Genomic DNA, 19,229 nt, shown 5'->3' with positions numbered 1-19,229 from the left:
TCCCCTCTGAATCCAACTCTTCCCCCAAAGGTCAACTGACTCAAAAAGGAGCCCAGGAGCAGGCACATAATCACCCCAAGCAGGGACGTTTGGGGCTTGGAGCTGAGCAGGTATGGGGAATGGTGTGGATGGCTGGAGGACAGGAAGAATTTTTCAGGGAGGCGCCCCCTCTCCTTTGTCTCCTTTTTCTTTCTGCCAAATCTTGACTCCTCCAAGACTGCTAGCTGTTGCTCAGCACCCTCCAGTACTTCTTGGCCTCCATCTTTTGGAGTCTGTCCACCTCTAGGTCCTAAAGCTGTTATGGATCCTGACACTTTTGAGTTTGAGGATGTAGGATAGGATTCTTTATTAGAGGGTGTCCACGTGCACACACATGTGGTCACTAGTGTGACCGACTCTTCCTGGTTTGCCCAAGGCTTTCCCAGTTTTAGTGCCCCAGTCCTCTCAGTCCCTGGCAAACTTTGATGGCCGTTTATGTGAGTGCTCCCTCGGGACCATCACCCCAGGTTCTGCATTAGTGACTGTTTACACCACCCAGGCCGAGGCCAAGAAACAACAAAGGAAATTCAGTCCTCAGGGTCACGCCAGGGCCACCCACACTGGGGCGGAAGTGGAACTCTGGATTTGGGGAGCAGGAAGTATGCTTAGAGTATCTAGTCTGGGGTGGAGGAATAAAGGCCATTGAGAGACATGGAGGTGGGGAGTAGTTTGGGAGAGGAAGCAAAGACAACCCAGCTTCTGCCAGAAGGAGCCTCTGGTTGACCCTGGAGCTCTGAGCCAGAACTTTCTCCCCAAACACTGACAGCAGGGGCTTCTTCCTGTTCACATGTGCCAGGGCAGAGGCTCCCTAACTTACTCTCTTCCATAGTCCCCGTCTCACAACATCTGTGGTCAGAAAGCCCTTCCTCAACTCTGCCTTCTTGCTGCGGTTTCAGCCCATTTCTTTGCATCACATCCTCTGCCTCATAGCTGCTGGGTCTGCTCTGCTCTGGCCTTTTCTCAAAGCAGAAGGGTAAGGGACCTCAGTGAGCACCATCACATGCCACATCTTCCCTGACAAGTGACAGAGTTGGCAGGGAAGCAGGAAGGCTCAGGGTCAGACTGAAGGAAAGACTTCTCAGATCTTAGCCCCTGCAGGAGACGTCACAGGGGGAGACTGCCCTCTCTCCAGGAAGGGAGAAGAGTGACCATTTGGGGAGGCTGTTCCTCTTTGCATGTTCCTGGTTGCCCCTCCCGGCAGGGCAGTTGTGAAGCATCACTGCCCCCACCTCTTCTCCCTGTGCTCAGGCTGGCCTTTTCTGTGTGTCTGAGGTGGGACTGGACAGCCAACTATGGGAAGGTAGGAGAGAGAGGGTGCCGACCTCTTTGCCCAGTGCCCAGATCTTAAATCCAAATTCATGTGGTAGGCAAGCCACACAGGCGAGTATAAGGCAAGTGGCTGGGGAAGGGCGGAGAAACTGGCATTCTGTGCGATACTAAGGAGATCCTTTGGACTTTGGCTTCTGCCAAAGGGAAGGGAGAACTGACTGACGTAGAGCTGAAGCAACCCTTTTAAATGAGGGAATAGATTTGGGTGCTGAAAGAGGGCCATCCCCCTCCAACTCCACTCATAGCTTGAATCCAAGCCAAAGACAGGATGCTGTCCTCTTTAAGTCCTGATGTTACCTAAACCCAAACCCATGACCTAGCCACAGGTCTAACCTATGCTTCCTATTAATCTAAAAATCTACATTATCTACACAACGTATAAAGATATCCAACATTCTGGCCTCTCCATCTGAGCCCATTTCCCTTCTCTGGCTTCCCTCCCTCCTTCTCCTGTATGACAGTTTATTACTCTGTCCAATTCTCCAGTCTAGACCTGCATCTGAGGCCACACCCCAGCATACTCATTCCCCTCACCCCCCTTTCCTCTCATTACACCTTCCTGGGCTCTTCTCATCTGGTCCCACCCATGAGGAGCCTTCCTCCCTGCTAGGCTCTTCTGGAACACAAAGACTAGCTCCCCCCCATGAAGGGAGGGCTAGGAGTTTCAGCCCCACCCTCAGGAAGATGTGCCTTCCCCCTCCTCTGCTTCTTGGTACTTCCTCTCTGGCAGACTTAGCTGACAGCACCCAGACCTGGGGCTGGGACCCTGGAACTGGGGCTGAGCTGGGGATAGGCTGCGCCACTCTGCCCTGACCTTGGGATTGGCACCAGCTTCCGACCGGTACCTGGCAAAGCCTGGAAGTAAGTATCCTGGGAGCAGGGGAGGTAGGGATGGGGCAGGATACAACTGTGAGAGAAGATGCAAAGGAATTTCCAAAGAAAGCCTGACCAGTGGTAAAAGGACCGGGGATGACTTGTTCTTGTCTCCTATCCACAAACTCCTCCCCATCCCTGTTATTCCTGCTGGGCCCTGGGCAGCTCTGAAGAGAGTCAGTAGATGACTGGAGGAAGTCAATGGGACTGAGGGGGCTAAGGGCCTGGCAGGTGACAGAGGAGCTAGGCCTTTGAGGGGTGCAGCTTTGGTAAGGAAGGCCCCCCTCCCCCGTTTGGTTCTGGGTCTCAGAAGGGAAGGAGGCAGAAAGGGTATGGAAATACTGCTGCTGCTGTAGCTCTGTATTTGGCAATTGGGTCTGTGGGCAGGAAGGAGCCCCATGGTCCAGTTAGAAACCGGTCTTTGTGCTCTGCCAGATCCCCTGAAGCCAGGTCCGTTGGTGAAGGGGTGAAGGCGGTATACTGCAGAGGTGCATCTCCTGCTGCGGATCTTGGAGACGGACCAGAGTGCTCAGGCTAGGTGTGTCCAGGGCGGCAGGAAGCCTCAGCCCCCTACCCTCATGCCTGTGTTCGCCCTCACTCTCCAGGTCCTTGCAGTGGCCACGGACACTACATCTGGGGCAGTACCTCCTCACTAGGGGTCATGTTCATCGTTCCATTGACTATCACCATACTGTCAGTGGCGCTGGCTGTGGGGCTTCCTGGCAACAGCTTTGTGGTGTGGAGCATCCTGGTGAGGATGCGGAAGCGCTCCGTCACGGCCTTGCTGGTGCTGAACCTGGCCCTGGCGGACTTGGCTGTCTTGCTCACTGCCCCCTTTTTCCTGTACTCTGTGGCGCGCCGCACCTGGACATTTGGGCTGGTTGGCTGCCGCCTGTTTCACTATACCTGCGGAGTCAGCATGTACGCCAGCGTCCTGCTGATCATGGCCATGAGTCTGGACCGCTCGCTGGCCGTGGCCCTCCCCTTTGTGTCCCAGAAGTTTCGCACCAAGGCCGTTGCCTGGTGGGTGCTAGCAAGCATCTGGGTGATGTCCCTTCTGCTGGCCACACCCGTCATCATGTACCGCACCCTGACGAAACAGAACAACCATACCCTGTGCTTCCCGACGTACTCCAGCGAACGAGTCAAGGCATTCCATCTGCTCTTCGAGGCCTTTACCGGCTTCCTGCTGCCCTTCCTGCTGGTGGTGGCCAGCTATTCGGACATCAGGCGCAGGCTGCAGGCCCGGCGCTTCCGCCGCAGCCGCCGCACCGGTCGCCTGGTGGCGCTCATCATCCTGGCCTTCGCCGCCTTCTGGCTGCCCTACCACGTGGTGAACCTGGCCGAGGCGGGCCGGGCCCTGGCGGGCAGGGAGCTGGGGCCGGGGCCGGGGCGGATGGGAGACCCGCTGCTGCTGGCGCGCCACGTGTTCATCGCGCTGGCCTTCCTGAGCAGCAGCGTGAACCCCGTGCTGTACGCGTGCGCCGGCGGCGGCCTGCTGCGCTCGGCCGGCATGGGCTTCTTCGCCAAGCTGTTGGAGGGCACCGGTTCCGAGGCGTCCAGCGCGCGCCGCGGGGACACCCTGGGCCCGATGGTGAGGGGCGCCCCCGCCCCTTCCGAGCCCGGCCCCTCCGAGAGCCTCGCGGGCTCCATCGACGCTCTGCAGTGAAGCGAACTGAACTAGGCCTGGGGGTTGCTGGTGGAAGGGCTCTGGCTGTCCTCGCGGCGGCGGAACGCTCCCCACGTTGGCCTGACCCAGTTTACCCCGAGGTGGAGGCGGAGGCGGAGGAGAACGCGAGGAGGGTGGAGCGGAAGAGGACGGAGGGGCGGGGCAGGTAAGGGCAGAGAGAAAGCCCGGAGCAGCTTTGCAATTAAAACTGGTCTCACGTTGGGTCAGCCCTGTGTGTGCGGCGCGTGCATTAGGGGCGGGAAGCGTGCTCCTGGGCGCTCTTGCGGCGGTGGGGGGTGGGGTGGGGTGGGGTCCTTCTCAACAGTTGAGAGGCACATCCTTTAGTTTCCCGTGATTTTCAGTTTGGGAAGGGACACAAAGATACAGAACCCAGAACCCCCTCTCCTGCCCCATTCTGAGGCAGGTGCTCTGCAGGTCATACTTAGAACAACACAGGGCTACAGACCCCTGAAGGAGCTGACCAAGGAAGACCACTCATGTGGGCTTATCACTCCAGACTCCCTGAATCAGCAGATGTTCTGAGTACACTTAGCACTGCTGTGCGACCTCTACCCTGAAGCTTGTGATAGTTATCACTGTTACCATGACTCCCAACTTCCTGCTACTCATCCTTGCCCTTTCAGTGGGCAATGTTCTAGGGGACTGCCTTCCTTCCCTCCATCTCCCAAGGAGGTCTCCCTTGAAAACAAAGTCATCAGGTCTTGGGCCCTGGAATTCTGCAGGTCAGCTTTCTGCCAGCACCCAAAATACACTCTGATGCCCTCTGTGACCCTGGTCACTCTTACGAAATTAAGATTCCCACAAATGAGAGGGTTAAGTCATTCTTTCTGAGGGATGACTGTTTTAGAGAGCCTCAGACTGGCTCTGTTCCAACAGCATTTTAGGAGGATGGTAGCAGAAGTGGCTGCGGAGTACTTTTTGAATCTCTTCCATAAAGAAAGAGCAACTAGGAGAAAAACCAAGAATCCATGTGCAACATCTGTAACAAACCTAGGGTGTCAGATATCGCTCACAGACCCCCAAATTTGAGCAACTAGGAATGAACCAGGGATGCTTCAAGAACCCCATAATATCAGCACCTGCACAGGAGGATGCAGAAGGAAGCAAGGGGGCATCTGAGGGACCTGAGAACAAGAGAATCCCAAAACTGTCTACAGGTCTTGGCTGGAAAGCATGGGTCAATCTGACAGCAGCAGCTGAAAAGAGGGAGGGACCCGACAGATCATTTCCCAGGCCTCTCGCATCCATGCTGCCTAGGAAGCACAGAGTAGGTGCTTACTTAGTGTTTATTGAATGAATAAAGGTCAAATGACATTTTCCTAGCCATTCCTTCCCAATATTTGTGGGTGGGGAGCAGGAAAGGACAAATCCTTATTTTGAGTCACGTGGCTAAAATTCTTTACGCTTCCAAGGTGTACAAAATACTGGAATCAGGCAGGGAGGCTGAGGCAGTCCTCTGCCTGAGCTTGTGAAGAATCACTCCTTTCTAACATATTCATGATCACACTTGCATACACACAGACACTCGGTTTAGCTTGGGAAGAAGCATCCTGTTGAGAGGCAAGGAGAAGGTGATCTGCAGCTATACCAGAAACTTCGACATCGATTGGCTCCAGTCATACCAGAGTCTTTTTTTTCACAGAGAGAGGAGAGAGAGAGCGAAGGGGCAGAGGGAGAGAGAGAATCTTAAGCAGGTTCCACGCTCAGTGCGGAGCCCAAAGCAGGGTTCAATCTCACGACCCTGAGATCATGACCTGAGCCTAAATCAAGAGTCGGATGCTCAGCCCACTGAGCCAGCCAGGTGCCCCCAGAGTCTTTTTATTGAGGATCTTAGAATAGAGAGGATGGGGGTCTCAGCCTAGGGTGGCCGAAGGAGGGCCAGTTCGTGTCAAATCTGTGTTCAGGAAGTAGGTGCAGAGCTGCCCTTTGCCTTTGACCTTGATGATGCCCCGGCTGTAGCAGGTATAGCCTAAGGCCTGCAGCACCCGGGCTGTCTCTTCAGTCACCTGGGATTGAAAGGGTGTGAGCCTGGAGTGTGGGGGTGGCCCTGACCTATCCCCCCACCGCATGCCTCCAGAGTGGCGTCCTCACTTGGATCTTGCCCAGGACTCCAGTGCTCTCCATGCGGCTGGCCACGTTCACCGTGTTGCCCCAGATGTCGTACTGAGGCTTCTGGGCCCCAATCACTCCAGCTACTACAGGTCCATGGTTCAACCCTGACAAGAGGTGTGGTCAGGAGGAGCCCTGGGAGGTGGGCGGGGCGTGGTTTAAGGAGGGCGAGGGGAGGAGGAAGCTCCAGGACTCAGGCGGAAGACCTGGAGGTCTTAGAGGAAAGGAGGATGGGTCTGGAGGGGTCTGGTTTAGGGAAGGGGTGCTGAGCCTCAGAGCTCCTGGCCCAGCAGCTTCATGCTCCACCCCCAGGGATGAGGCTGGTGGGGGGGGGGTCCAGGGGTGAGCTGGGGAGTAGCTAACAAAGGACTTGGGGGGGAAGAAGAGCCTGAGAAGGTGAAGAGGAAGTCCCAGACTGCCCCAGCAAGGGAGGGCCCTCACCCACACGCAGGCAGAAATTGTTGAAAGAGTGCTTATTGATGACATCCAGCTTCGATCCAAGGGCCACTGCAAACTCCACCATGGTGCCCAGGTGGCTGCAGCTTCGCTCAGCATCCTAGCAACGGGCCGGCCCACCAGCATGGGTCAGTGAGGGCCCGGGAGCGCAAACCCAGATGGGGGCTGGTGGGTAAGGAAGGGATGCTGTACCTGCTGTGTGTCCTGTCCGGAGGTGGCATTTAAGCCTGTGGCTGCCATGTAGGTGCTGCCGATGGTTTTGATCTTCTCCACCCCACTAAACTTGGGCTTTGAGAGCAGCTGTACAGAAAGGAGGCTGTGTCCCCAGTCTTTCTTGCTCTCTCCCTCCTCCCCCTCAGAAGCCCAGCCCCAGGCCTTTGAAGACAAAGGACCAGGTTGTGGGGTCAGGGAGTGTGGCAGGAGGGAGAGTGGATTGTGGGAAGAGTTGCTGGAAAGCTGGGGGATCAGAGGAGGAGCGGCAGGGCCAGGGAGAGGAGGATGGGCCCCTGGCTGGAGAGTAAGTGGGCAGGAGGGACTGGTGGGAAATTCTAGCATCCAAGACAAAGGGTCTGGGGGACCCTTGGAGTTGTCACCTCATCAAAATCAGCAATGATCTCATTAAGCAGCCGCAGACACTCTAGACCCTCGTGGTTGATGTTGGATTCAGAGTAAAACTCCTTAAAGTCTGGAACTGAGGCGAAGAGGACACAGACACACTCGTAGGACTGGTGGTAGAGGTCCTGGAGGGTGGGAGGCTGGGATGAGGGAGCAAGCCACGTTCTTCCCCCCTGCGGGTCTGCATGGGCCCTCCTCCCTGTGTCCATACTCTTACCCCTCCATTTAAGAAGGACTGGAAAGGAGGGAGAGGGCTAGGGCCAGGTTACCCCAGGGATGTGTGACTCAGGAGTCAAAGATTGGGTCTCATTATGATTCCAGGAGAGAGGGGTTTGGAGTCAGGATCACCTCATGGCAACGTGAAGGGAGTCTCTTCAAGAACTGGGATCATGTCGGTGGGGATGGTCTTTCTAACCTATCTTACTGCTGAAGGGTGCTAAGCCAGTTAAGTCAGTTTACAAAGGTAGCTACAATTTGGAAGATAAAATAATAGGGGAAGTGGGACAAAGGGAAAATAAAGGTAAGATAGTAAAGATGGAATCCTATTTGAAGTTGGTTCACAAAAGGGGTGACACGAAGTCCTTGTGAGGCCTAGGATCTGGCTCTGAGCTTTCTAGCAGCCAGTGTGAAGACAGAAACAGGAATAGTTATGAGAGTCCCAGTGTAAATAAGAGAAGAAACCAGGAGAAGTAGATCTACTGCTGACTCTGAGTGCAGAGAGCAACTGGTGGGGGCATAAAGCTGTGAAATAGCCCCTGACCTGTCTCTTTTAACATTCCTCAGGACAGGCCAAGAGTATCTCCATAGCAGGCAGAGGGAAGTGGTGAGCAGTACAGATAAAATGGGGCCAATATGTGGGTGACCTTCTCTGATGGTCTGACTAGAGCACATGTGAGGATGGAGATTAACATCTACCAATGGAAATTCCTGTGGTGTTGGAAAGTTCTATGTATGTGATGTCTGATACGGCAGCCACTGGCCATAAGCAGCTCTTAGACACTTGAAGTGTGGCCAGTGAGGCTGAGGCCCTGAACGTTCTATTTTAATTAATTTAAATGTAAGTGGCCACACATGGCTACTGGCTACCATCCTGGATAGTGCAGGTCCAGAGGGCTGGGTGGACTGCGTGTCTTCCACACAACTCCCATCAACACTCGAAGAAGCTTCTGGGAGGTATGGAGTGGCCATGGGTTGGAGAAGACACTCCTTCTAAGTAAGAACTTGGAACACAGGGGATCTGTGCTCAGCAGACGAAGCCTAAGAGCTTATGAAGATGGAGGCACCTACCTGACAGGGACAGGGACCCGGGTGGCCACCCAACCCACTGTGGGGGGGTCCAGAGACGATGGCCAAGGGCCAAGATTTCCATCCAAAATTAGTGCCCATGGCATCTGGGGCTCAGGAGTTGCGGGGGGGAGTCACCTCGTTGCGCCGGTTCTGGCCAATGAACTGGGGGGCCACGTGCGCAGGGAGCACATTCTCCAGCAGTAGCCGCGTCAGGTTCTCCATTGTCTCTGTCTCCTCCTGCTCCTGCCGCAGCTTCTTCTGCCACAGGAAGTCCAGGCGGCAGTAATACTCATTCTGGCAGGGTCACCAGGGGCCCAAGGGGAGACACAGTGCAGGGGGAGCCTCAGCTCCTGAGTGTTCATCCTCCCGCCCCGCCCCCCCGAACTCCATGATGCCTGAAACCACACCACTCCCCAGTCTGGACAGAAGGCTCAAGGGCCAACTTTCCCTGGGGAGGCTACCTTGAAACTAGATTCAAACTAGGGTAGACAGAATTGGCAGCAGCTTCTTTCTTGAGGGTGGTTTTCCTGGACGTGGGGTGGGAGGGACGAGGGAGGGAGAATTTGAGGGCCCCTCCCTTGGGGAGTGAAGGAGAAAGAAAGGGAGCTGGAAGGTTCACTTAGGAGCTTCCAATGGGCACACCATTTGGGCTCAACCCTGGAGATGTAGGATTGAGGGAAAGGGTGAGAGAGACCAAGTCACAAATATGGGGACCGCCCCGTCTCCCCCTTCAAAGGGAAGCTCTGGAGGGTTGAGCTGGGTGACTCACCTGCCGAGCCAGGACAAGGAGGGTGAAGAAGAAGATGAAGAAGGAGATAGCTCCCATCAGTTTGGGCTCCTTCAGCACCCCTGGCCTGAGGAGGCCACACATCAGGGTTGCCCCTTGCCCTGCCCCTTCCTGATGGCCTCCTCCCTACCCCGAGGGCCCATGTAGCCCTCAGCCACCCTCCCCCTTTCAGGTCAGTGAGGCGAGGACAGCTCTGCTCTGCTCCAAGAGGCCCCGGGCCCCTCTGTCCAGTGGCTGTGCGCACCTGGAGTCCGAGGGAGCCGGATAGAGGCGGGCGAGGACACAGTCGGACAGCCAGGCATGGGAGTGCAGGAAGAGGGAGCAGGAGGTCCCCAGCCAGAGCAGGAGCAGCAGTAACTTCAGCTCGAAGCTCATGTGCAGAAAGAGGGAGCAGGACAGGAACCCCAGCACGCAGCAATGCATAGAGTACTGTGGGGCCGGGTGGGGTGGTCAAGGGACGGGGCATATGCCACGGACAGGGGTGGGAGAATATCCCAGGGCTCCTGTCCTACCCCTCCCAGGGCCCAGGGGAGTGTCATACACACAAACACACACCGAGTGTGTTTTATGTCCATCCCAATCCATAAGATGGAATGCTTCTCAAGTAAGGGGGTGGGGGATGGGCCAAGGAAGGCTCTGGAGAAAGAAGTTCAGGGCTGTGAGGAACACTCACTGGGACGCTGATGAGAGGCAGGGACCCAGGGAGCTCCCAGGAGAGGTTGGAAGCCACGGAGGACACATTGGCAGCCCGGGAAGTGCAGTTTGATGCTGCCGGCAAGAAGAACTACAGAAGGAGGTGAAGAGCTGAGGTGGGCAGGCAGCATCTGGGGCATAATGGTGGCTTGTGCTGGGTTTCAGCTGACCTAGGGATGAGTGAGGGCCAGACTCCTCCAAAGGGGTGGATCCTGCTATTTCTGGGCTGGTGAGGGAGCCTTAGCATTGGCGTCCTCGCTGGGCGGTCAGGGATGGGAGGAGTGGGTGTCCTGAGCACTACTCTGCCAATGGATCCACTGTGTGATCTCTTGCCAGCCACATGACCTCTCTGGGCCTCAGCTTCCTTTTCTGTGACTTGGCTGGGGGAGGATTCCTAAGGTGTCTTTCAGGGATAGAATTCTAGGAGTGACTCTAAGTTCTGAAAAACCTGCCAGGCTCAGCTACAAAATCATAGTGAGTGAGCTAAGCAATGAAGATCTGCCTACATAGAAAAGATAGGAACGATGTCCACCAGAGTGTTATAAGCAATTACGCAGGTGGCAGATTAATTTTTTTCTTTATGCTTGTCCGACATTGCCAGGATCCCCTGGCCTTGGTCCAGCTGCTCTCCCAAATCCAGGGGCCCCCTCTCAGCCTCTGATGGGTCCAACAGGCCCTGATGGGGGTGCACAGGGCCCCCTCTGCCCTCACCAGGCTGGTAATAGCCATGACAAAAACGAGGAGGATGGTGGCCGTGCCCAGGGCAACTCGCAGGCCGGGCCGTGTGGCCACCAGGCTAGACAGTGCGGGCAGCCAGTGCAGCATCTTGGGGCCTTTCAAGACACACTTCTGTGGAAGGAGCACAAGAATCTTAGCCATGGGGCTGGGGCACACCCCCCCTCAGGCCAGGTCATGGTCAGGGCCCAACTGACCACTTCCACCCTCCAGCCCACCTCACCGTCAGGTGCTCTGAGAAGCAGACGAAGAGGAGGAGGAAGAAGAGGAGGAAGGTGACGCTGTAAGTGATGGCCAGAGCTGGGGGCCTAGGGAGACAAGAGTGAGTGAGGCCTTGAAGGGTCAGAGGACGCTCTGTGTGCTGCGAGGGTGCTGTGCACCCTGGTTGGGAGACGTGGGGAGGAGCAGTCCTGGGGATCTGAACTGGCCCCCAGTGGGGTCTGGGCCAATACAAGGCATTGCATGCCGATGATCCGGGAAAGCTGAGGGGGTCTAGGGCAGTGGTGGTGGGGGGCAGGGGCTAATAAGGTAGGGACAGTACTGGAAGGGGGCAGGGGCTCACGAAGGGGCCGAGGCCCCATCAGGCCAGTCTCTGGGCCTTCAGGCCAAAGCTCTTGCGCCTGGCTGAGTTTTGGACAAGTCCTTGCAGCCCCTCCTAGCCATGGACTAAAAACGAGGACCTCCTTTCTAAGCTCATTTGCTGTGAGATTTGGGCTTCTCAATGAAAACAGAACCTGTTTCATGGAAAAGTTGTCAGGACCCAGAGACAGGCATATGAAAGTGCTTGGATTATGTAGACAGTCCACAGGGTGTAAGATAGTAAAATGAAGGCTGTGATTATCACTGCTTCCCCAGAACACATACTTTCTCTGTGGCTCAGTGTCTGAAGCCAAGGGGAAGTGGGTAAAGGAAGAAAGTGTGGGTCAAGGATCAGCAGGAGCCTGGTGGTCCCTGTACGAGACTCAGGGCCGCCCTTGCCTGGGGCTCTCACCTGTTGGTCACCAGCATCTGGATGATGAAATTGGAGAGGAAGACCAGGAAGGTGCAGGCTGCATAGTATTTGAAGGCGGGGAGGGCAGAGAGTCGATACTGGAAGGACAGGGGTCAGTGTGGTGACAGGGGCCACCAGGGCTGCCCATCACCTTGGAGGTGTCCATTGCAGGCAAGAAGCGGGTGCCCCAGACTCACGTGCCCCCCCCCCCCCGCCAATTCAGTCTCAGGTACCCCCTACCGGTTCTCTAAGGAGCCGCCCTCCTTCCTCCCATCCCCACCTAGGGACCCAATCAATAGGGTGACGTCCATTTGGAGAGAGGCCCAAGCCCCTCACCCCCAGGATCACAAACTGGGCAGACCTGGGAGGTGAGGTGCGACCATGGGGCTTGCCCGCTCCCCAAGGCCAAGGAACTAAGGTTAGAAAATTCTCCGCTATCATCCCCCACACCCACCTCTTTCTCCAGCTCCTTCTCTCTGAAGTACAGTGTCAGTGGGTTGAAGTCCTTTGACTGCTTCCACTGTCTGGTGGGAGGTGGAGGGCAGTGAGCCCCAGAGAGGAAAGGGCAGGGCAGGGTGGGGGGGAGGGGGTGACCAGGTGTGTGTTTCCCTGGGCTGGAGCAGGGAAGCCGCTCCCTTCCTGCCGGGTCCTCAGGGGAACACATCCGTCCCATACCGCGGGGGCCCAGCCCCAAAACCCTCCCGGCCGCCTTCCGTTCTCCATACTTCTGAGAGTTGAGCTGTTCGATGACCTGGAAGAACTTGGCGTCCCCAGTGTCCAGGTCCTCATCTAGTCCCCTGGGGGTACGGCTCCTGCACGGTGAGAGCCCAGCCTGTCACCACAGGAGACCCTCCATAGCATGTGGGCGAAGCGGGAGCAGCCCCCCTAGGGAGGATGGAGGCAGGTCACTCAGACAGAGTTTGCTGGGGCCTCCTCACCGGTCCAGGCTCCACTGGGGGCTGAAGGAGGCCAGGGCCTTCTCCTGTCGGGAGAACACAGCAAAGGGGGAGATGAGGCAATGCTGAGCATCCTTGAAGCCTCTCTGCAGTGAGGCATTCCATGTCTATACACGTCCTTGGCTGTGAGCATCTGATGTGTTTCCCCTGCCTCTGATGGCTTCCTCTTTCCATCAAATCCCACCTGTCCTTAAGGGAAGGGTCAAACCACATTTATGCCTTAAAAGTTCTTCCGGACTCTTCAGACACCCAGGGGTCCTTATGCTCTTATTTCCTCAGTTTTATACCACTTATGAGACAACTCTGTAGGCTTGAGGGGTGGTCATCTTCCCTAAGGACTGAACAAATCCCAAAGACGGGGACTTGCCCATCCCCCCAGCATGCCAAAAAATCCTCGTTGGTTTAAACTGAAGTGATGACGCCGAACACTCTGACTCCTTTGTGGTCAGGCTGAGCTGGGAGGTGGTGGGAGCAGAAAACAAAAAAACAAGAAGAAAGGGAAAGAGGAAGGAAGAGAAACAAACCTGGTCACAGTCATTCTTTTCTGCAGTAAAAGGAAAGCGTGCTGTGTGTAAAGATATGAAAGCAAGCAGACAAGTAAAGCGGGTGAGACAAGCCCCAAGAGAGTGAAGTGCAGCGGCCCCTGCCCAGGGCCAGGCGTCTGGTGACTGTTCTTTCGTTCTCCCCTGGCTCATGTGAAGGCAGCAGGGTCACAGGGGGCTACCTCATCCCCCCAAACCCAAACCCGGTGTACGGGAGAGGGAGAGGAGAGGAAAAGGGAGATTAAGAGAGATGTTCTAGGTAGGAGCCCATCTACGCATCTTGGTCCGGGCCTAAATTTTTTCAAACTACCCACCTGCCTCTCCACCTTGCTCAATGCCTGTATGTTATTTGAAGGCAGGGAAAACGTTTTATTCATTTCTGTCTTCTCAAGAACTAGCCTCGTACCTGCCACATAGTAGGTGCTTTAAGATTGTGGAAAGGATGGATGGATGGACGGATGGTAGGTACACACTAGCACCAACAACGCACTGCCACCCCAGAGGTCCCCATTGTTTAAGGATAAGCTGATGTCATTCTCAGGGTTCCTGACATTTGGCTGAAGGCTTGGCACTTCAGGGGCTGGGAAGTGAATTTCTGGGCTGGTGAGGTCCTGCCTTGGGAGATACCCTTGAACTAGGGGTTCCAACTTCTCCACCCTGACACTTCTTAGCCTGCACACTAGTGGGGTCTTAGGGAGGTCTGGCATGGGTTCTGGGGGGGCATCTCACCATGGGCATTGCACCCAACACTGTCTCACAGTCCCTGGGCTCCCACCAAAGCCCACCGGGCTCCCACCAAAGCCCACCCTCTACTCTACCTCCTCCCCCTGGGGAGTGGGGGGCTCCATCCTGCAAGAGTGAGCAGGGTCTTGGATTCTTTCTTCCTCTCCTTCCTGCCTGCTTAGCCCTTCTGACCTTTCCCCTACCCTACGTGAAGTCTTCGAATTAGGTATTCTCGTGAACCACTGCTGCCAAGGTCCCCCCACTCCACAGTGCTCACTGATCTCTGGCCTGCTTTCCTGCTGGGTGGGTGGGGAGGGGAGCCAGAACACAGAAAGTGTACTCTGAAGTCATCCCATATACCCAACTGAGTCTACCTAGTAGAGAAGATTCTGAGTGGAAGATCTGCAAAAAGGTGGCTGGGAAAGTTCTGGGAAGATCAGATCAAATGGAGGAGGGCAGGCTGAGGAAGCTGCTCCTGGGGCAAGCCTTTGGGGACATGGCCTCAGTCCCTGCAAGAGGGGGTTCTGGCTGCTTGTCACCAAGCACCAAACCTAAGAGCCTGCTGGTGGGGGAGATGAAGACCCCTGCACCAGCTAGTGGGTCACTGATGAGCTGAGGGTGCCAAGCACAGGATCAGCCAGTAATCCACCGTCCCCTTGTGTCCTCTCTTCCCTCCCTCCCTGACCCCTGCCTGCTCAGGGTGACGTCCTTTAAGGCCATGTGAGATTTTCACTGTCACCTCATTTTATTCTCATACACATGCTGGAGAGTCGGGGCAACAACTGATTCGCCCCCACCTTCCCAGTCCTGGTGGGGATTAAAAGAGAGTGTGCAGTCTCAGGAATGGAGTTGGACAGAGACATTTCCCCGTGGGAATGGCTGTGAGCACTGGCTTCGGAGCCAGAAGTGTGGCCTATACCTCTGTGGTGCTGATGGAAGGGGGTTCCCGGGTGGAGGTTTGGAGGTTGGGGAATAATGGTCATAGATCTGATGTCTATAGGATTCTGCATCTCAGGTGAGTCCAGAGGGCGGTGATCTTTGCCCTATCTCTGGAAGGAAGGACAAGGAAAGGCCTGAACCAGTAACTGGGGCAACCAGACAGTTCAGGACCTCGGGATGTCATCAAGTGACTCACTGGTGGTGAGGGCAGGGAAGTCGGGAGGGGTTCGTAAGTGCTCGGGCTCACGACGGAGGTGCACTTACCGGGAGAGGGGTGGAGGTGGACACAGGGCTCTCTAGGTGGCTCAGGTGGGCAAAAGGCTTGGCTGCGCCCCAGGACTCCAGGTAGCGGGTCATCAGCAGCGACGGCCGCATCTTGGGACCCTCGAGAGAGGACAGCAGCCCTCCCGCAGTGCCCTTCTCATCCTCCTCCTCAGCCTGGGGCATATGAGTGCTGAGAGTCAAGATCACAAATGCTTTCTACATTCTCCCCACATCCCTTAGAAGGTTGGCTCTCCTTCCCCTCGACAGACACCCTGGGACCCAGGAATTCAATGTCTGGCATAGGAGAAGAGATCAGGCCTGGTGGCTGTGGGTGGTTAGGATGGGCCAGCCCATGGGGTCCAGGCTGGGCTTTTACCCGGGGATCGATGACTAGGTAGGTGGGCTCCCCTAGCTCCCGAAGGTATGGGTCCCGGTGTTCCATGGATGCATCCTCCACAGCATAAGCCCCTGCCAGCAGGGCCAGGGTAGCCCCTGTAATATGTACTCGTCTGGAAAGAGGGGGCAGTGAGAATCAGGAGGGAGGGCCTGCAAACCTCTCATTTTTTTCCAGGATCCTTCCTGGAGGTCTGACTTTAAGCAAGGCCCTGTGTTCCAGGAGGTGTCTCCCAGCACCCCTCCCTGCATGCCAGGATCTCCCCGAGCCCCAGGTAGGACTGTGCTCATTTTAGGGAACTATGAATAGGGTGGCAGCATGTGGGAGGCCCGGCTGGTTTCTTCCTGTGGCCTCCTGCAGCCCCACATCTCACCCTGGCACGCCGCCCGCCTCCATGTGGTTGGCCAGTGTCACATCATGGGACCAGACGTCATACTGCCACTTCTGTAGGCCAATGACCCCGCAGAGCACACTGCCCGAATGCACACCCACACGCATGTTGATGTCCACACCAGTGGCTGCCCGGAGTTTCCTGAGCAGGGTATGCAGGGGACAGTCTGAATGCCGCCTTCGCCTCTACGCATGCCACACCCCTCCCTCTCTCCAAGAGGACCTCCACTACCCTGCCTGCTCCTCGCCCACATCCATCCCTTGGTACCCCTCCCGCCCGCCCCCCTGAGCTGACCTGATGGCCCGGCACATGTCCAGCCCCATGCGCACGCAGTTGATGGCGTGGTCTGGCAGGGAGAGCGGAAGCCCAGAGACACAGTAGTAACAGTCTCCCAGGATCTTGATCCGCATGCATTCATGCTCCTGGGAGTGTGTGTGTGTGTGTGCGGGGGGGGGGGGGGGGGGCACCTGGTTAGAGGTCAGAGGAGGCACGAGGGGGCTGGGACAAGTGGGAGCAAATGTGGTATTCCTGAAGAACTTCTGAGGTTGGGAGTCTCTGGGTCAGATCTAGGGATTCCCTTAACTGGATATGGGGCTGGCTGAGGTCTGTGGCTCTCCCCCAGCTTCGGCACGTGTAGGGTGTATTCAGATTTGAGCACATGAGAGTAGCCTCAAGACTGCGGTTTTCTGGGGGAGACCTAATTAGGTTTGTTGGGGGCATCCCTGGGGTCTGAACAGGTGGCTGGGCTGGCTTGGGCTGATGTTGCACAGGGCAGAGAGTTCCCTTGGAAGGGCTCCCTAAGGTTAGAACATCTGAAAATCTCTCTGGATCTGGTTGTGGTGTCCAGAGACCCCTATGCCGGGCGCTCTGAGCATATTTGGGGGGTGTTGTCGTTGGGGTATTTGTGGGGCCTTGTTGAGAAGTCTCTCCAGGTTTAAGGAGTGTGGTGAGCAGCTCCATACCTAGGGTTGTTTGAGAAGGTTTCCTACTTCCGTTGGAATATCTTCCATTGGAATACATGGGCTCTGAAATGGGACTGGGATCTTAGGTGGCAGGAGTTTCCCTCGGGAGGGACTCTCCAGGGTGGGGCATTTGAAGGTCCCTGGGTAGGGAGGGAGGTCCCCTCTGACCTTGGCAATCTGGTCGAACTTGCCAAAGAGCTCGTTGAGCATGAGCACCAACTCCTTAGGGGAGCACTCACTGGCCAGCCTCGTGAAGCCCACGATGTCAGCATACAGCACGCTGGGCAGGGCAAATGGCATCAGGGGGGCCAAGATCTCAGCCCACACCTCCCGCCCCTCTGGCCATCCCCTCTCATACCTGACTCCCTGGTGCCTCTTGACATAGAGGCTGTGGAAGTTGTTGGTGCTCTCTGGCCGTGACCCCTGTCCAGCCTGCAGCCGTGCCATGATCTCTGCCTTCATCTCTCGGGCCAAGTAGGCAGGAAGGATGGACAAGAGAAGGTGTTCCTGGAGGAGATCACTATGAACACCCACCCTCTTGCAACCTAAAGCCAGGAGTCCCAGCCTCTCAACGACCTAGGAGCTCACCCACTTCCCCAGCCCCACCAGGTGGGCCCCAGGCTACTCCCCCAGATCCTCCCCATCACACAGAGCTGGGCTTCAGCACCCCATCCTGCACTAATCACCTTTAGGGACTGAACTCCCAGCACCGATGCCAGAATTAGGGTTCTTCGTTTAGTATCATAAAAGTGCTTTTAGAAGCTTCAGGGTTTTCGAGACTTAACACAACTTTCCAAGGTGGGCGGTAGCCACGTTTTACAAAGGAGGAGAGAGAAGGGCAAGTAACCTGCCCAAAGTCATTCGGCTTGCAAAGGAGCCCCGTTGTGTGATATAAACAACTCCTTTCTCAAACTCCGGTCCCGCCCAGCCTCCCAGGCCCAGCGGACCTGGTGCTTCTTCTCGGTGTCCAGCCGGCGGCGCGAGTGCAGGGAGCGAAGAGCCTCCCGGAACGTGGCGCGCAGCGCGCGCTCCATCAGCGCCTTGTGGTACGCCCCCGCCACGTTCCCGCACAGGAACAACACGGCGTTTGCTGCCAGCTGGGGGAGCGGAGAGGGTCAGCCTCAGAGCGCGCCGGCCGCAGCTGGCGGGGGGAGTGGCTACGTGTGTAGCTGGAGTTGGTCCCCAGGAGGGTTGAGGAGGACTCCACAGTGAGAGACCGGAGTATTTCCAGGCCATCGGTGCCACACTGCCCAGTCCCTCGGGGGCGCTTCTCCTGCCCCAGTGTCCCTGCTCTAGACTCAGTTGAGCACCAACAAGGCCTCTTAGGCCTAGAAACCCTTGCACGCACATTTCCTCTGCCTGGAACACCACCCCACCATCTACGCCCCTCCATGTCCCCCGCAGCACAAAACTACTCAAGCTCCAATTTTTACATTCGCTGTGAAGGTTCCATCATCCACATCTGTCCCCACAACTCTGGTCTCCTGGGGAAGTCTCTTCCCCGTGGGCCCAGAGGGGTCTTCTGGGGTCTGCAGCATCATGCATGCAGCAGTGGTGTACCAGCTCCACGAGGGCACCCTCTGGGTGTATGTGTTTGTACCCTGTGCTTAGCGTGGCGCCCTGCCATGGAGTCCCAGCTCAGCAAGCGGTTGGTGCATGCTCAGAGAAACAAGCGGCGTGCCGCCCAGCGGGCCCTGGGCGCAGTGGGGGCCCGGGGGCGCGGCCTGGGCTACGTGTGTGCGTTCTCACCTGCGGCAGCAGCGCTGGCCGGGAGTCCGGCTGAGGCCCCAGGTACAGCCCAAGGACCAGCAGGTGGGAGAGTGATGAGGCAAGACCCGCAGCAGCGGCATCCCGCATGCCCAAGGGCAACATGGCATACACGGTGAAGATGATGAAGAGGAAAAAGGACACCTGGGGGAGAGGCGCACGGGAAGCTGTTGGCTGCTCTTGGCCCGGGCGTCCTCCTGCCCCCTCCTCCACCTGCCGCTCCTCTCACCTGGTCCCAGGCGCTCACCAGGCCCCCAGTGAACTGGAAGCCGAGGCCTAGCCCGAGTAGCGCGGCCCACACCAGGACCGACAGGGGGCGTGTCCAGCGCTGCAGTCGTTGCTCACAGGAAGCCAGGCCCAGGAGCAGCGAGAAGCCACCCAACGCGCACAGCACAGTGGTCAGGAAGCCCTGGTCTGAAGCTAGATCCTGTGGGGAGGGGGTGCTTGCGGCAAGACTGGAGTGCGGAGTTTGGGGAGCTCCTCCAAGTTGAAGAACAGGCAGCCCTCAGGCCACTTCTGAAGTGTCTCAAACTCAAGTCGGAAAAGGAGACAGGGCACCTGGGCTGGCCATTCAGATTAGGTTGAACCACAGGAAGTTGCCAAGAATCTGTTTTTAATCTACAGAGCCGGGGGGGGGGGGGGGGGGGGGGGGGGCCCCCGGGGGCTTCTGGTTTTTACGTTTTTCCT

At 56.8% G+C, this 19,229-nt stretch overlaps 2 protein-coding genes across 2 annotated transcripts in view; one reads left to right on the top strand and one right to left on the bottom strand.

Moving 5' to 3' along the window:
- Positions 1 to 42: 42 nt before the first annotated feature.
- Positions 43 to 4,130, top strand: LTB4R (leukotriene B4 receptor). Its single transcript, XM_021695573.1, is given in 3 exon segments — positions 43 to 110; positions 2,099 to 2,889; positions 2,892 to 4,130. Coding segments are annotated over 2 exon segments (1,089 nt in total). The 5' UTR covers positions 43 to 110; positions 2,099 to 2,819; the 3' UTR covers positions 3,911 to 4,130.
- Positions 4,131 to 5,718: 1,588 nt separating this feature from the next.
- Positions 5,719 to 19,229, bottom strand: part of ADCY4 (adenylate cyclase 4) — a 15,258-nt gene continuing 1,747 nt past the window's right edge. The window contains exons 2-25 of the mRNA XM_021695691.1: positions 18,772 to 18,969; positions 18,525 to 18,686; positions 17,723 to 17,872; positions 17,134 to 17,282; positions 16,944 to 17,055; positions 16,108 to 16,235; positions 15,796 to 15,954; positions 15,405 to 15,537; positions 15,029 to 15,202; positions 12,543 to 12,586; positions 12,330 to 12,416; positions 12,059 to 12,128; positions 11,605 to 11,702; positions 10,837 to 10,921; positions 10,590 to 10,727; positions 9,859 to 9,969; positions 9,430 to 9,614; positions 9,168 to 9,252; positions 8,534 to 8,692; positions 7,090 to 7,236; positions 6,689 to 6,796; positions 6,482 to 6,596; positions 6,023 to 6,147; positions 5,719 to 5,937 (exon numbers count right to left, since the gene is read on the bottom strand). Coding sequence (XP_021551366.1) covers positions 5,785 to 5,937; positions 6,023 to 6,147; positions 6,482 to 6,596; positions 6,689 to 6,796; positions 7,090 to 7,236; positions 8,534 to 8,692; positions 9,168 to 9,252; positions 9,430 to 9,614; positions 9,859 to 9,969; positions 10,590 to 10,727; positions 10,837 to 10,921; positions 11,605 to 11,702; positions 12,059 to 12,128; positions 12,330 to 12,416; positions 12,543 to 12,586; positions 15,029 to 15,202; positions 15,405 to 15,537; positions 15,796 to 15,954; positions 16,108 to 16,235; positions 16,944 to 17,055; positions 17,134 to 17,282; positions 17,723 to 17,872; positions 18,525 to 18,686; positions 18,772 to 18,969 — 3,075 coding nt within the window. The 3' untranslated portion in view covers positions 5,719 to 5,784. The remainder of the gene's footprint in view (positions 5,938 to 6,022; positions 6,148 to 6,481; positions 6,597 to 6,688; positions 6,797 to 7,089; positions 7,237 to 8,533; positions 8,693 to 9,167; positions 9,253 to 9,429; positions 9,615 to 9,858; positions 9,970 to 10,589; positions 10,728 to 10,836; positions 10,922 to 11,604; positions 11,703 to 12,058; positions 12,129 to 12,329; positions 12,417 to 12,542; positions 12,587 to 15,028; positions 15,203 to 15,404; positions 15,538 to 15,795; positions 15,955 to 16,107; positions 16,236 to 16,943; positions 17,056 to 17,133; positions 17,283 to 17,722; positions 17,873 to 18,524; positions 18,687 to 18,771; positions 18,970 to 19,229) is intronic.

This window comes from Neomonachus schauinslandi, chromosome 9 (assembly GCF_002201575.2).
Source record: "Neomonachus schauinslandi chromosome 9, ASM220157v2, whole genome shotgun sequence".
In the NCBI taxonomy this organism is placed as follows: domain Eukaryota; kingdom Metazoa; phylum Chordata; class Mammalia; order Carnivora; family Phocidae; genus Neomonachus; species Neomonachus schauinslandi.
Note: the sequence above shows the minus strand (reverse complement) of the source record. Positions and strands in the feature narration are given on the sequence as shown.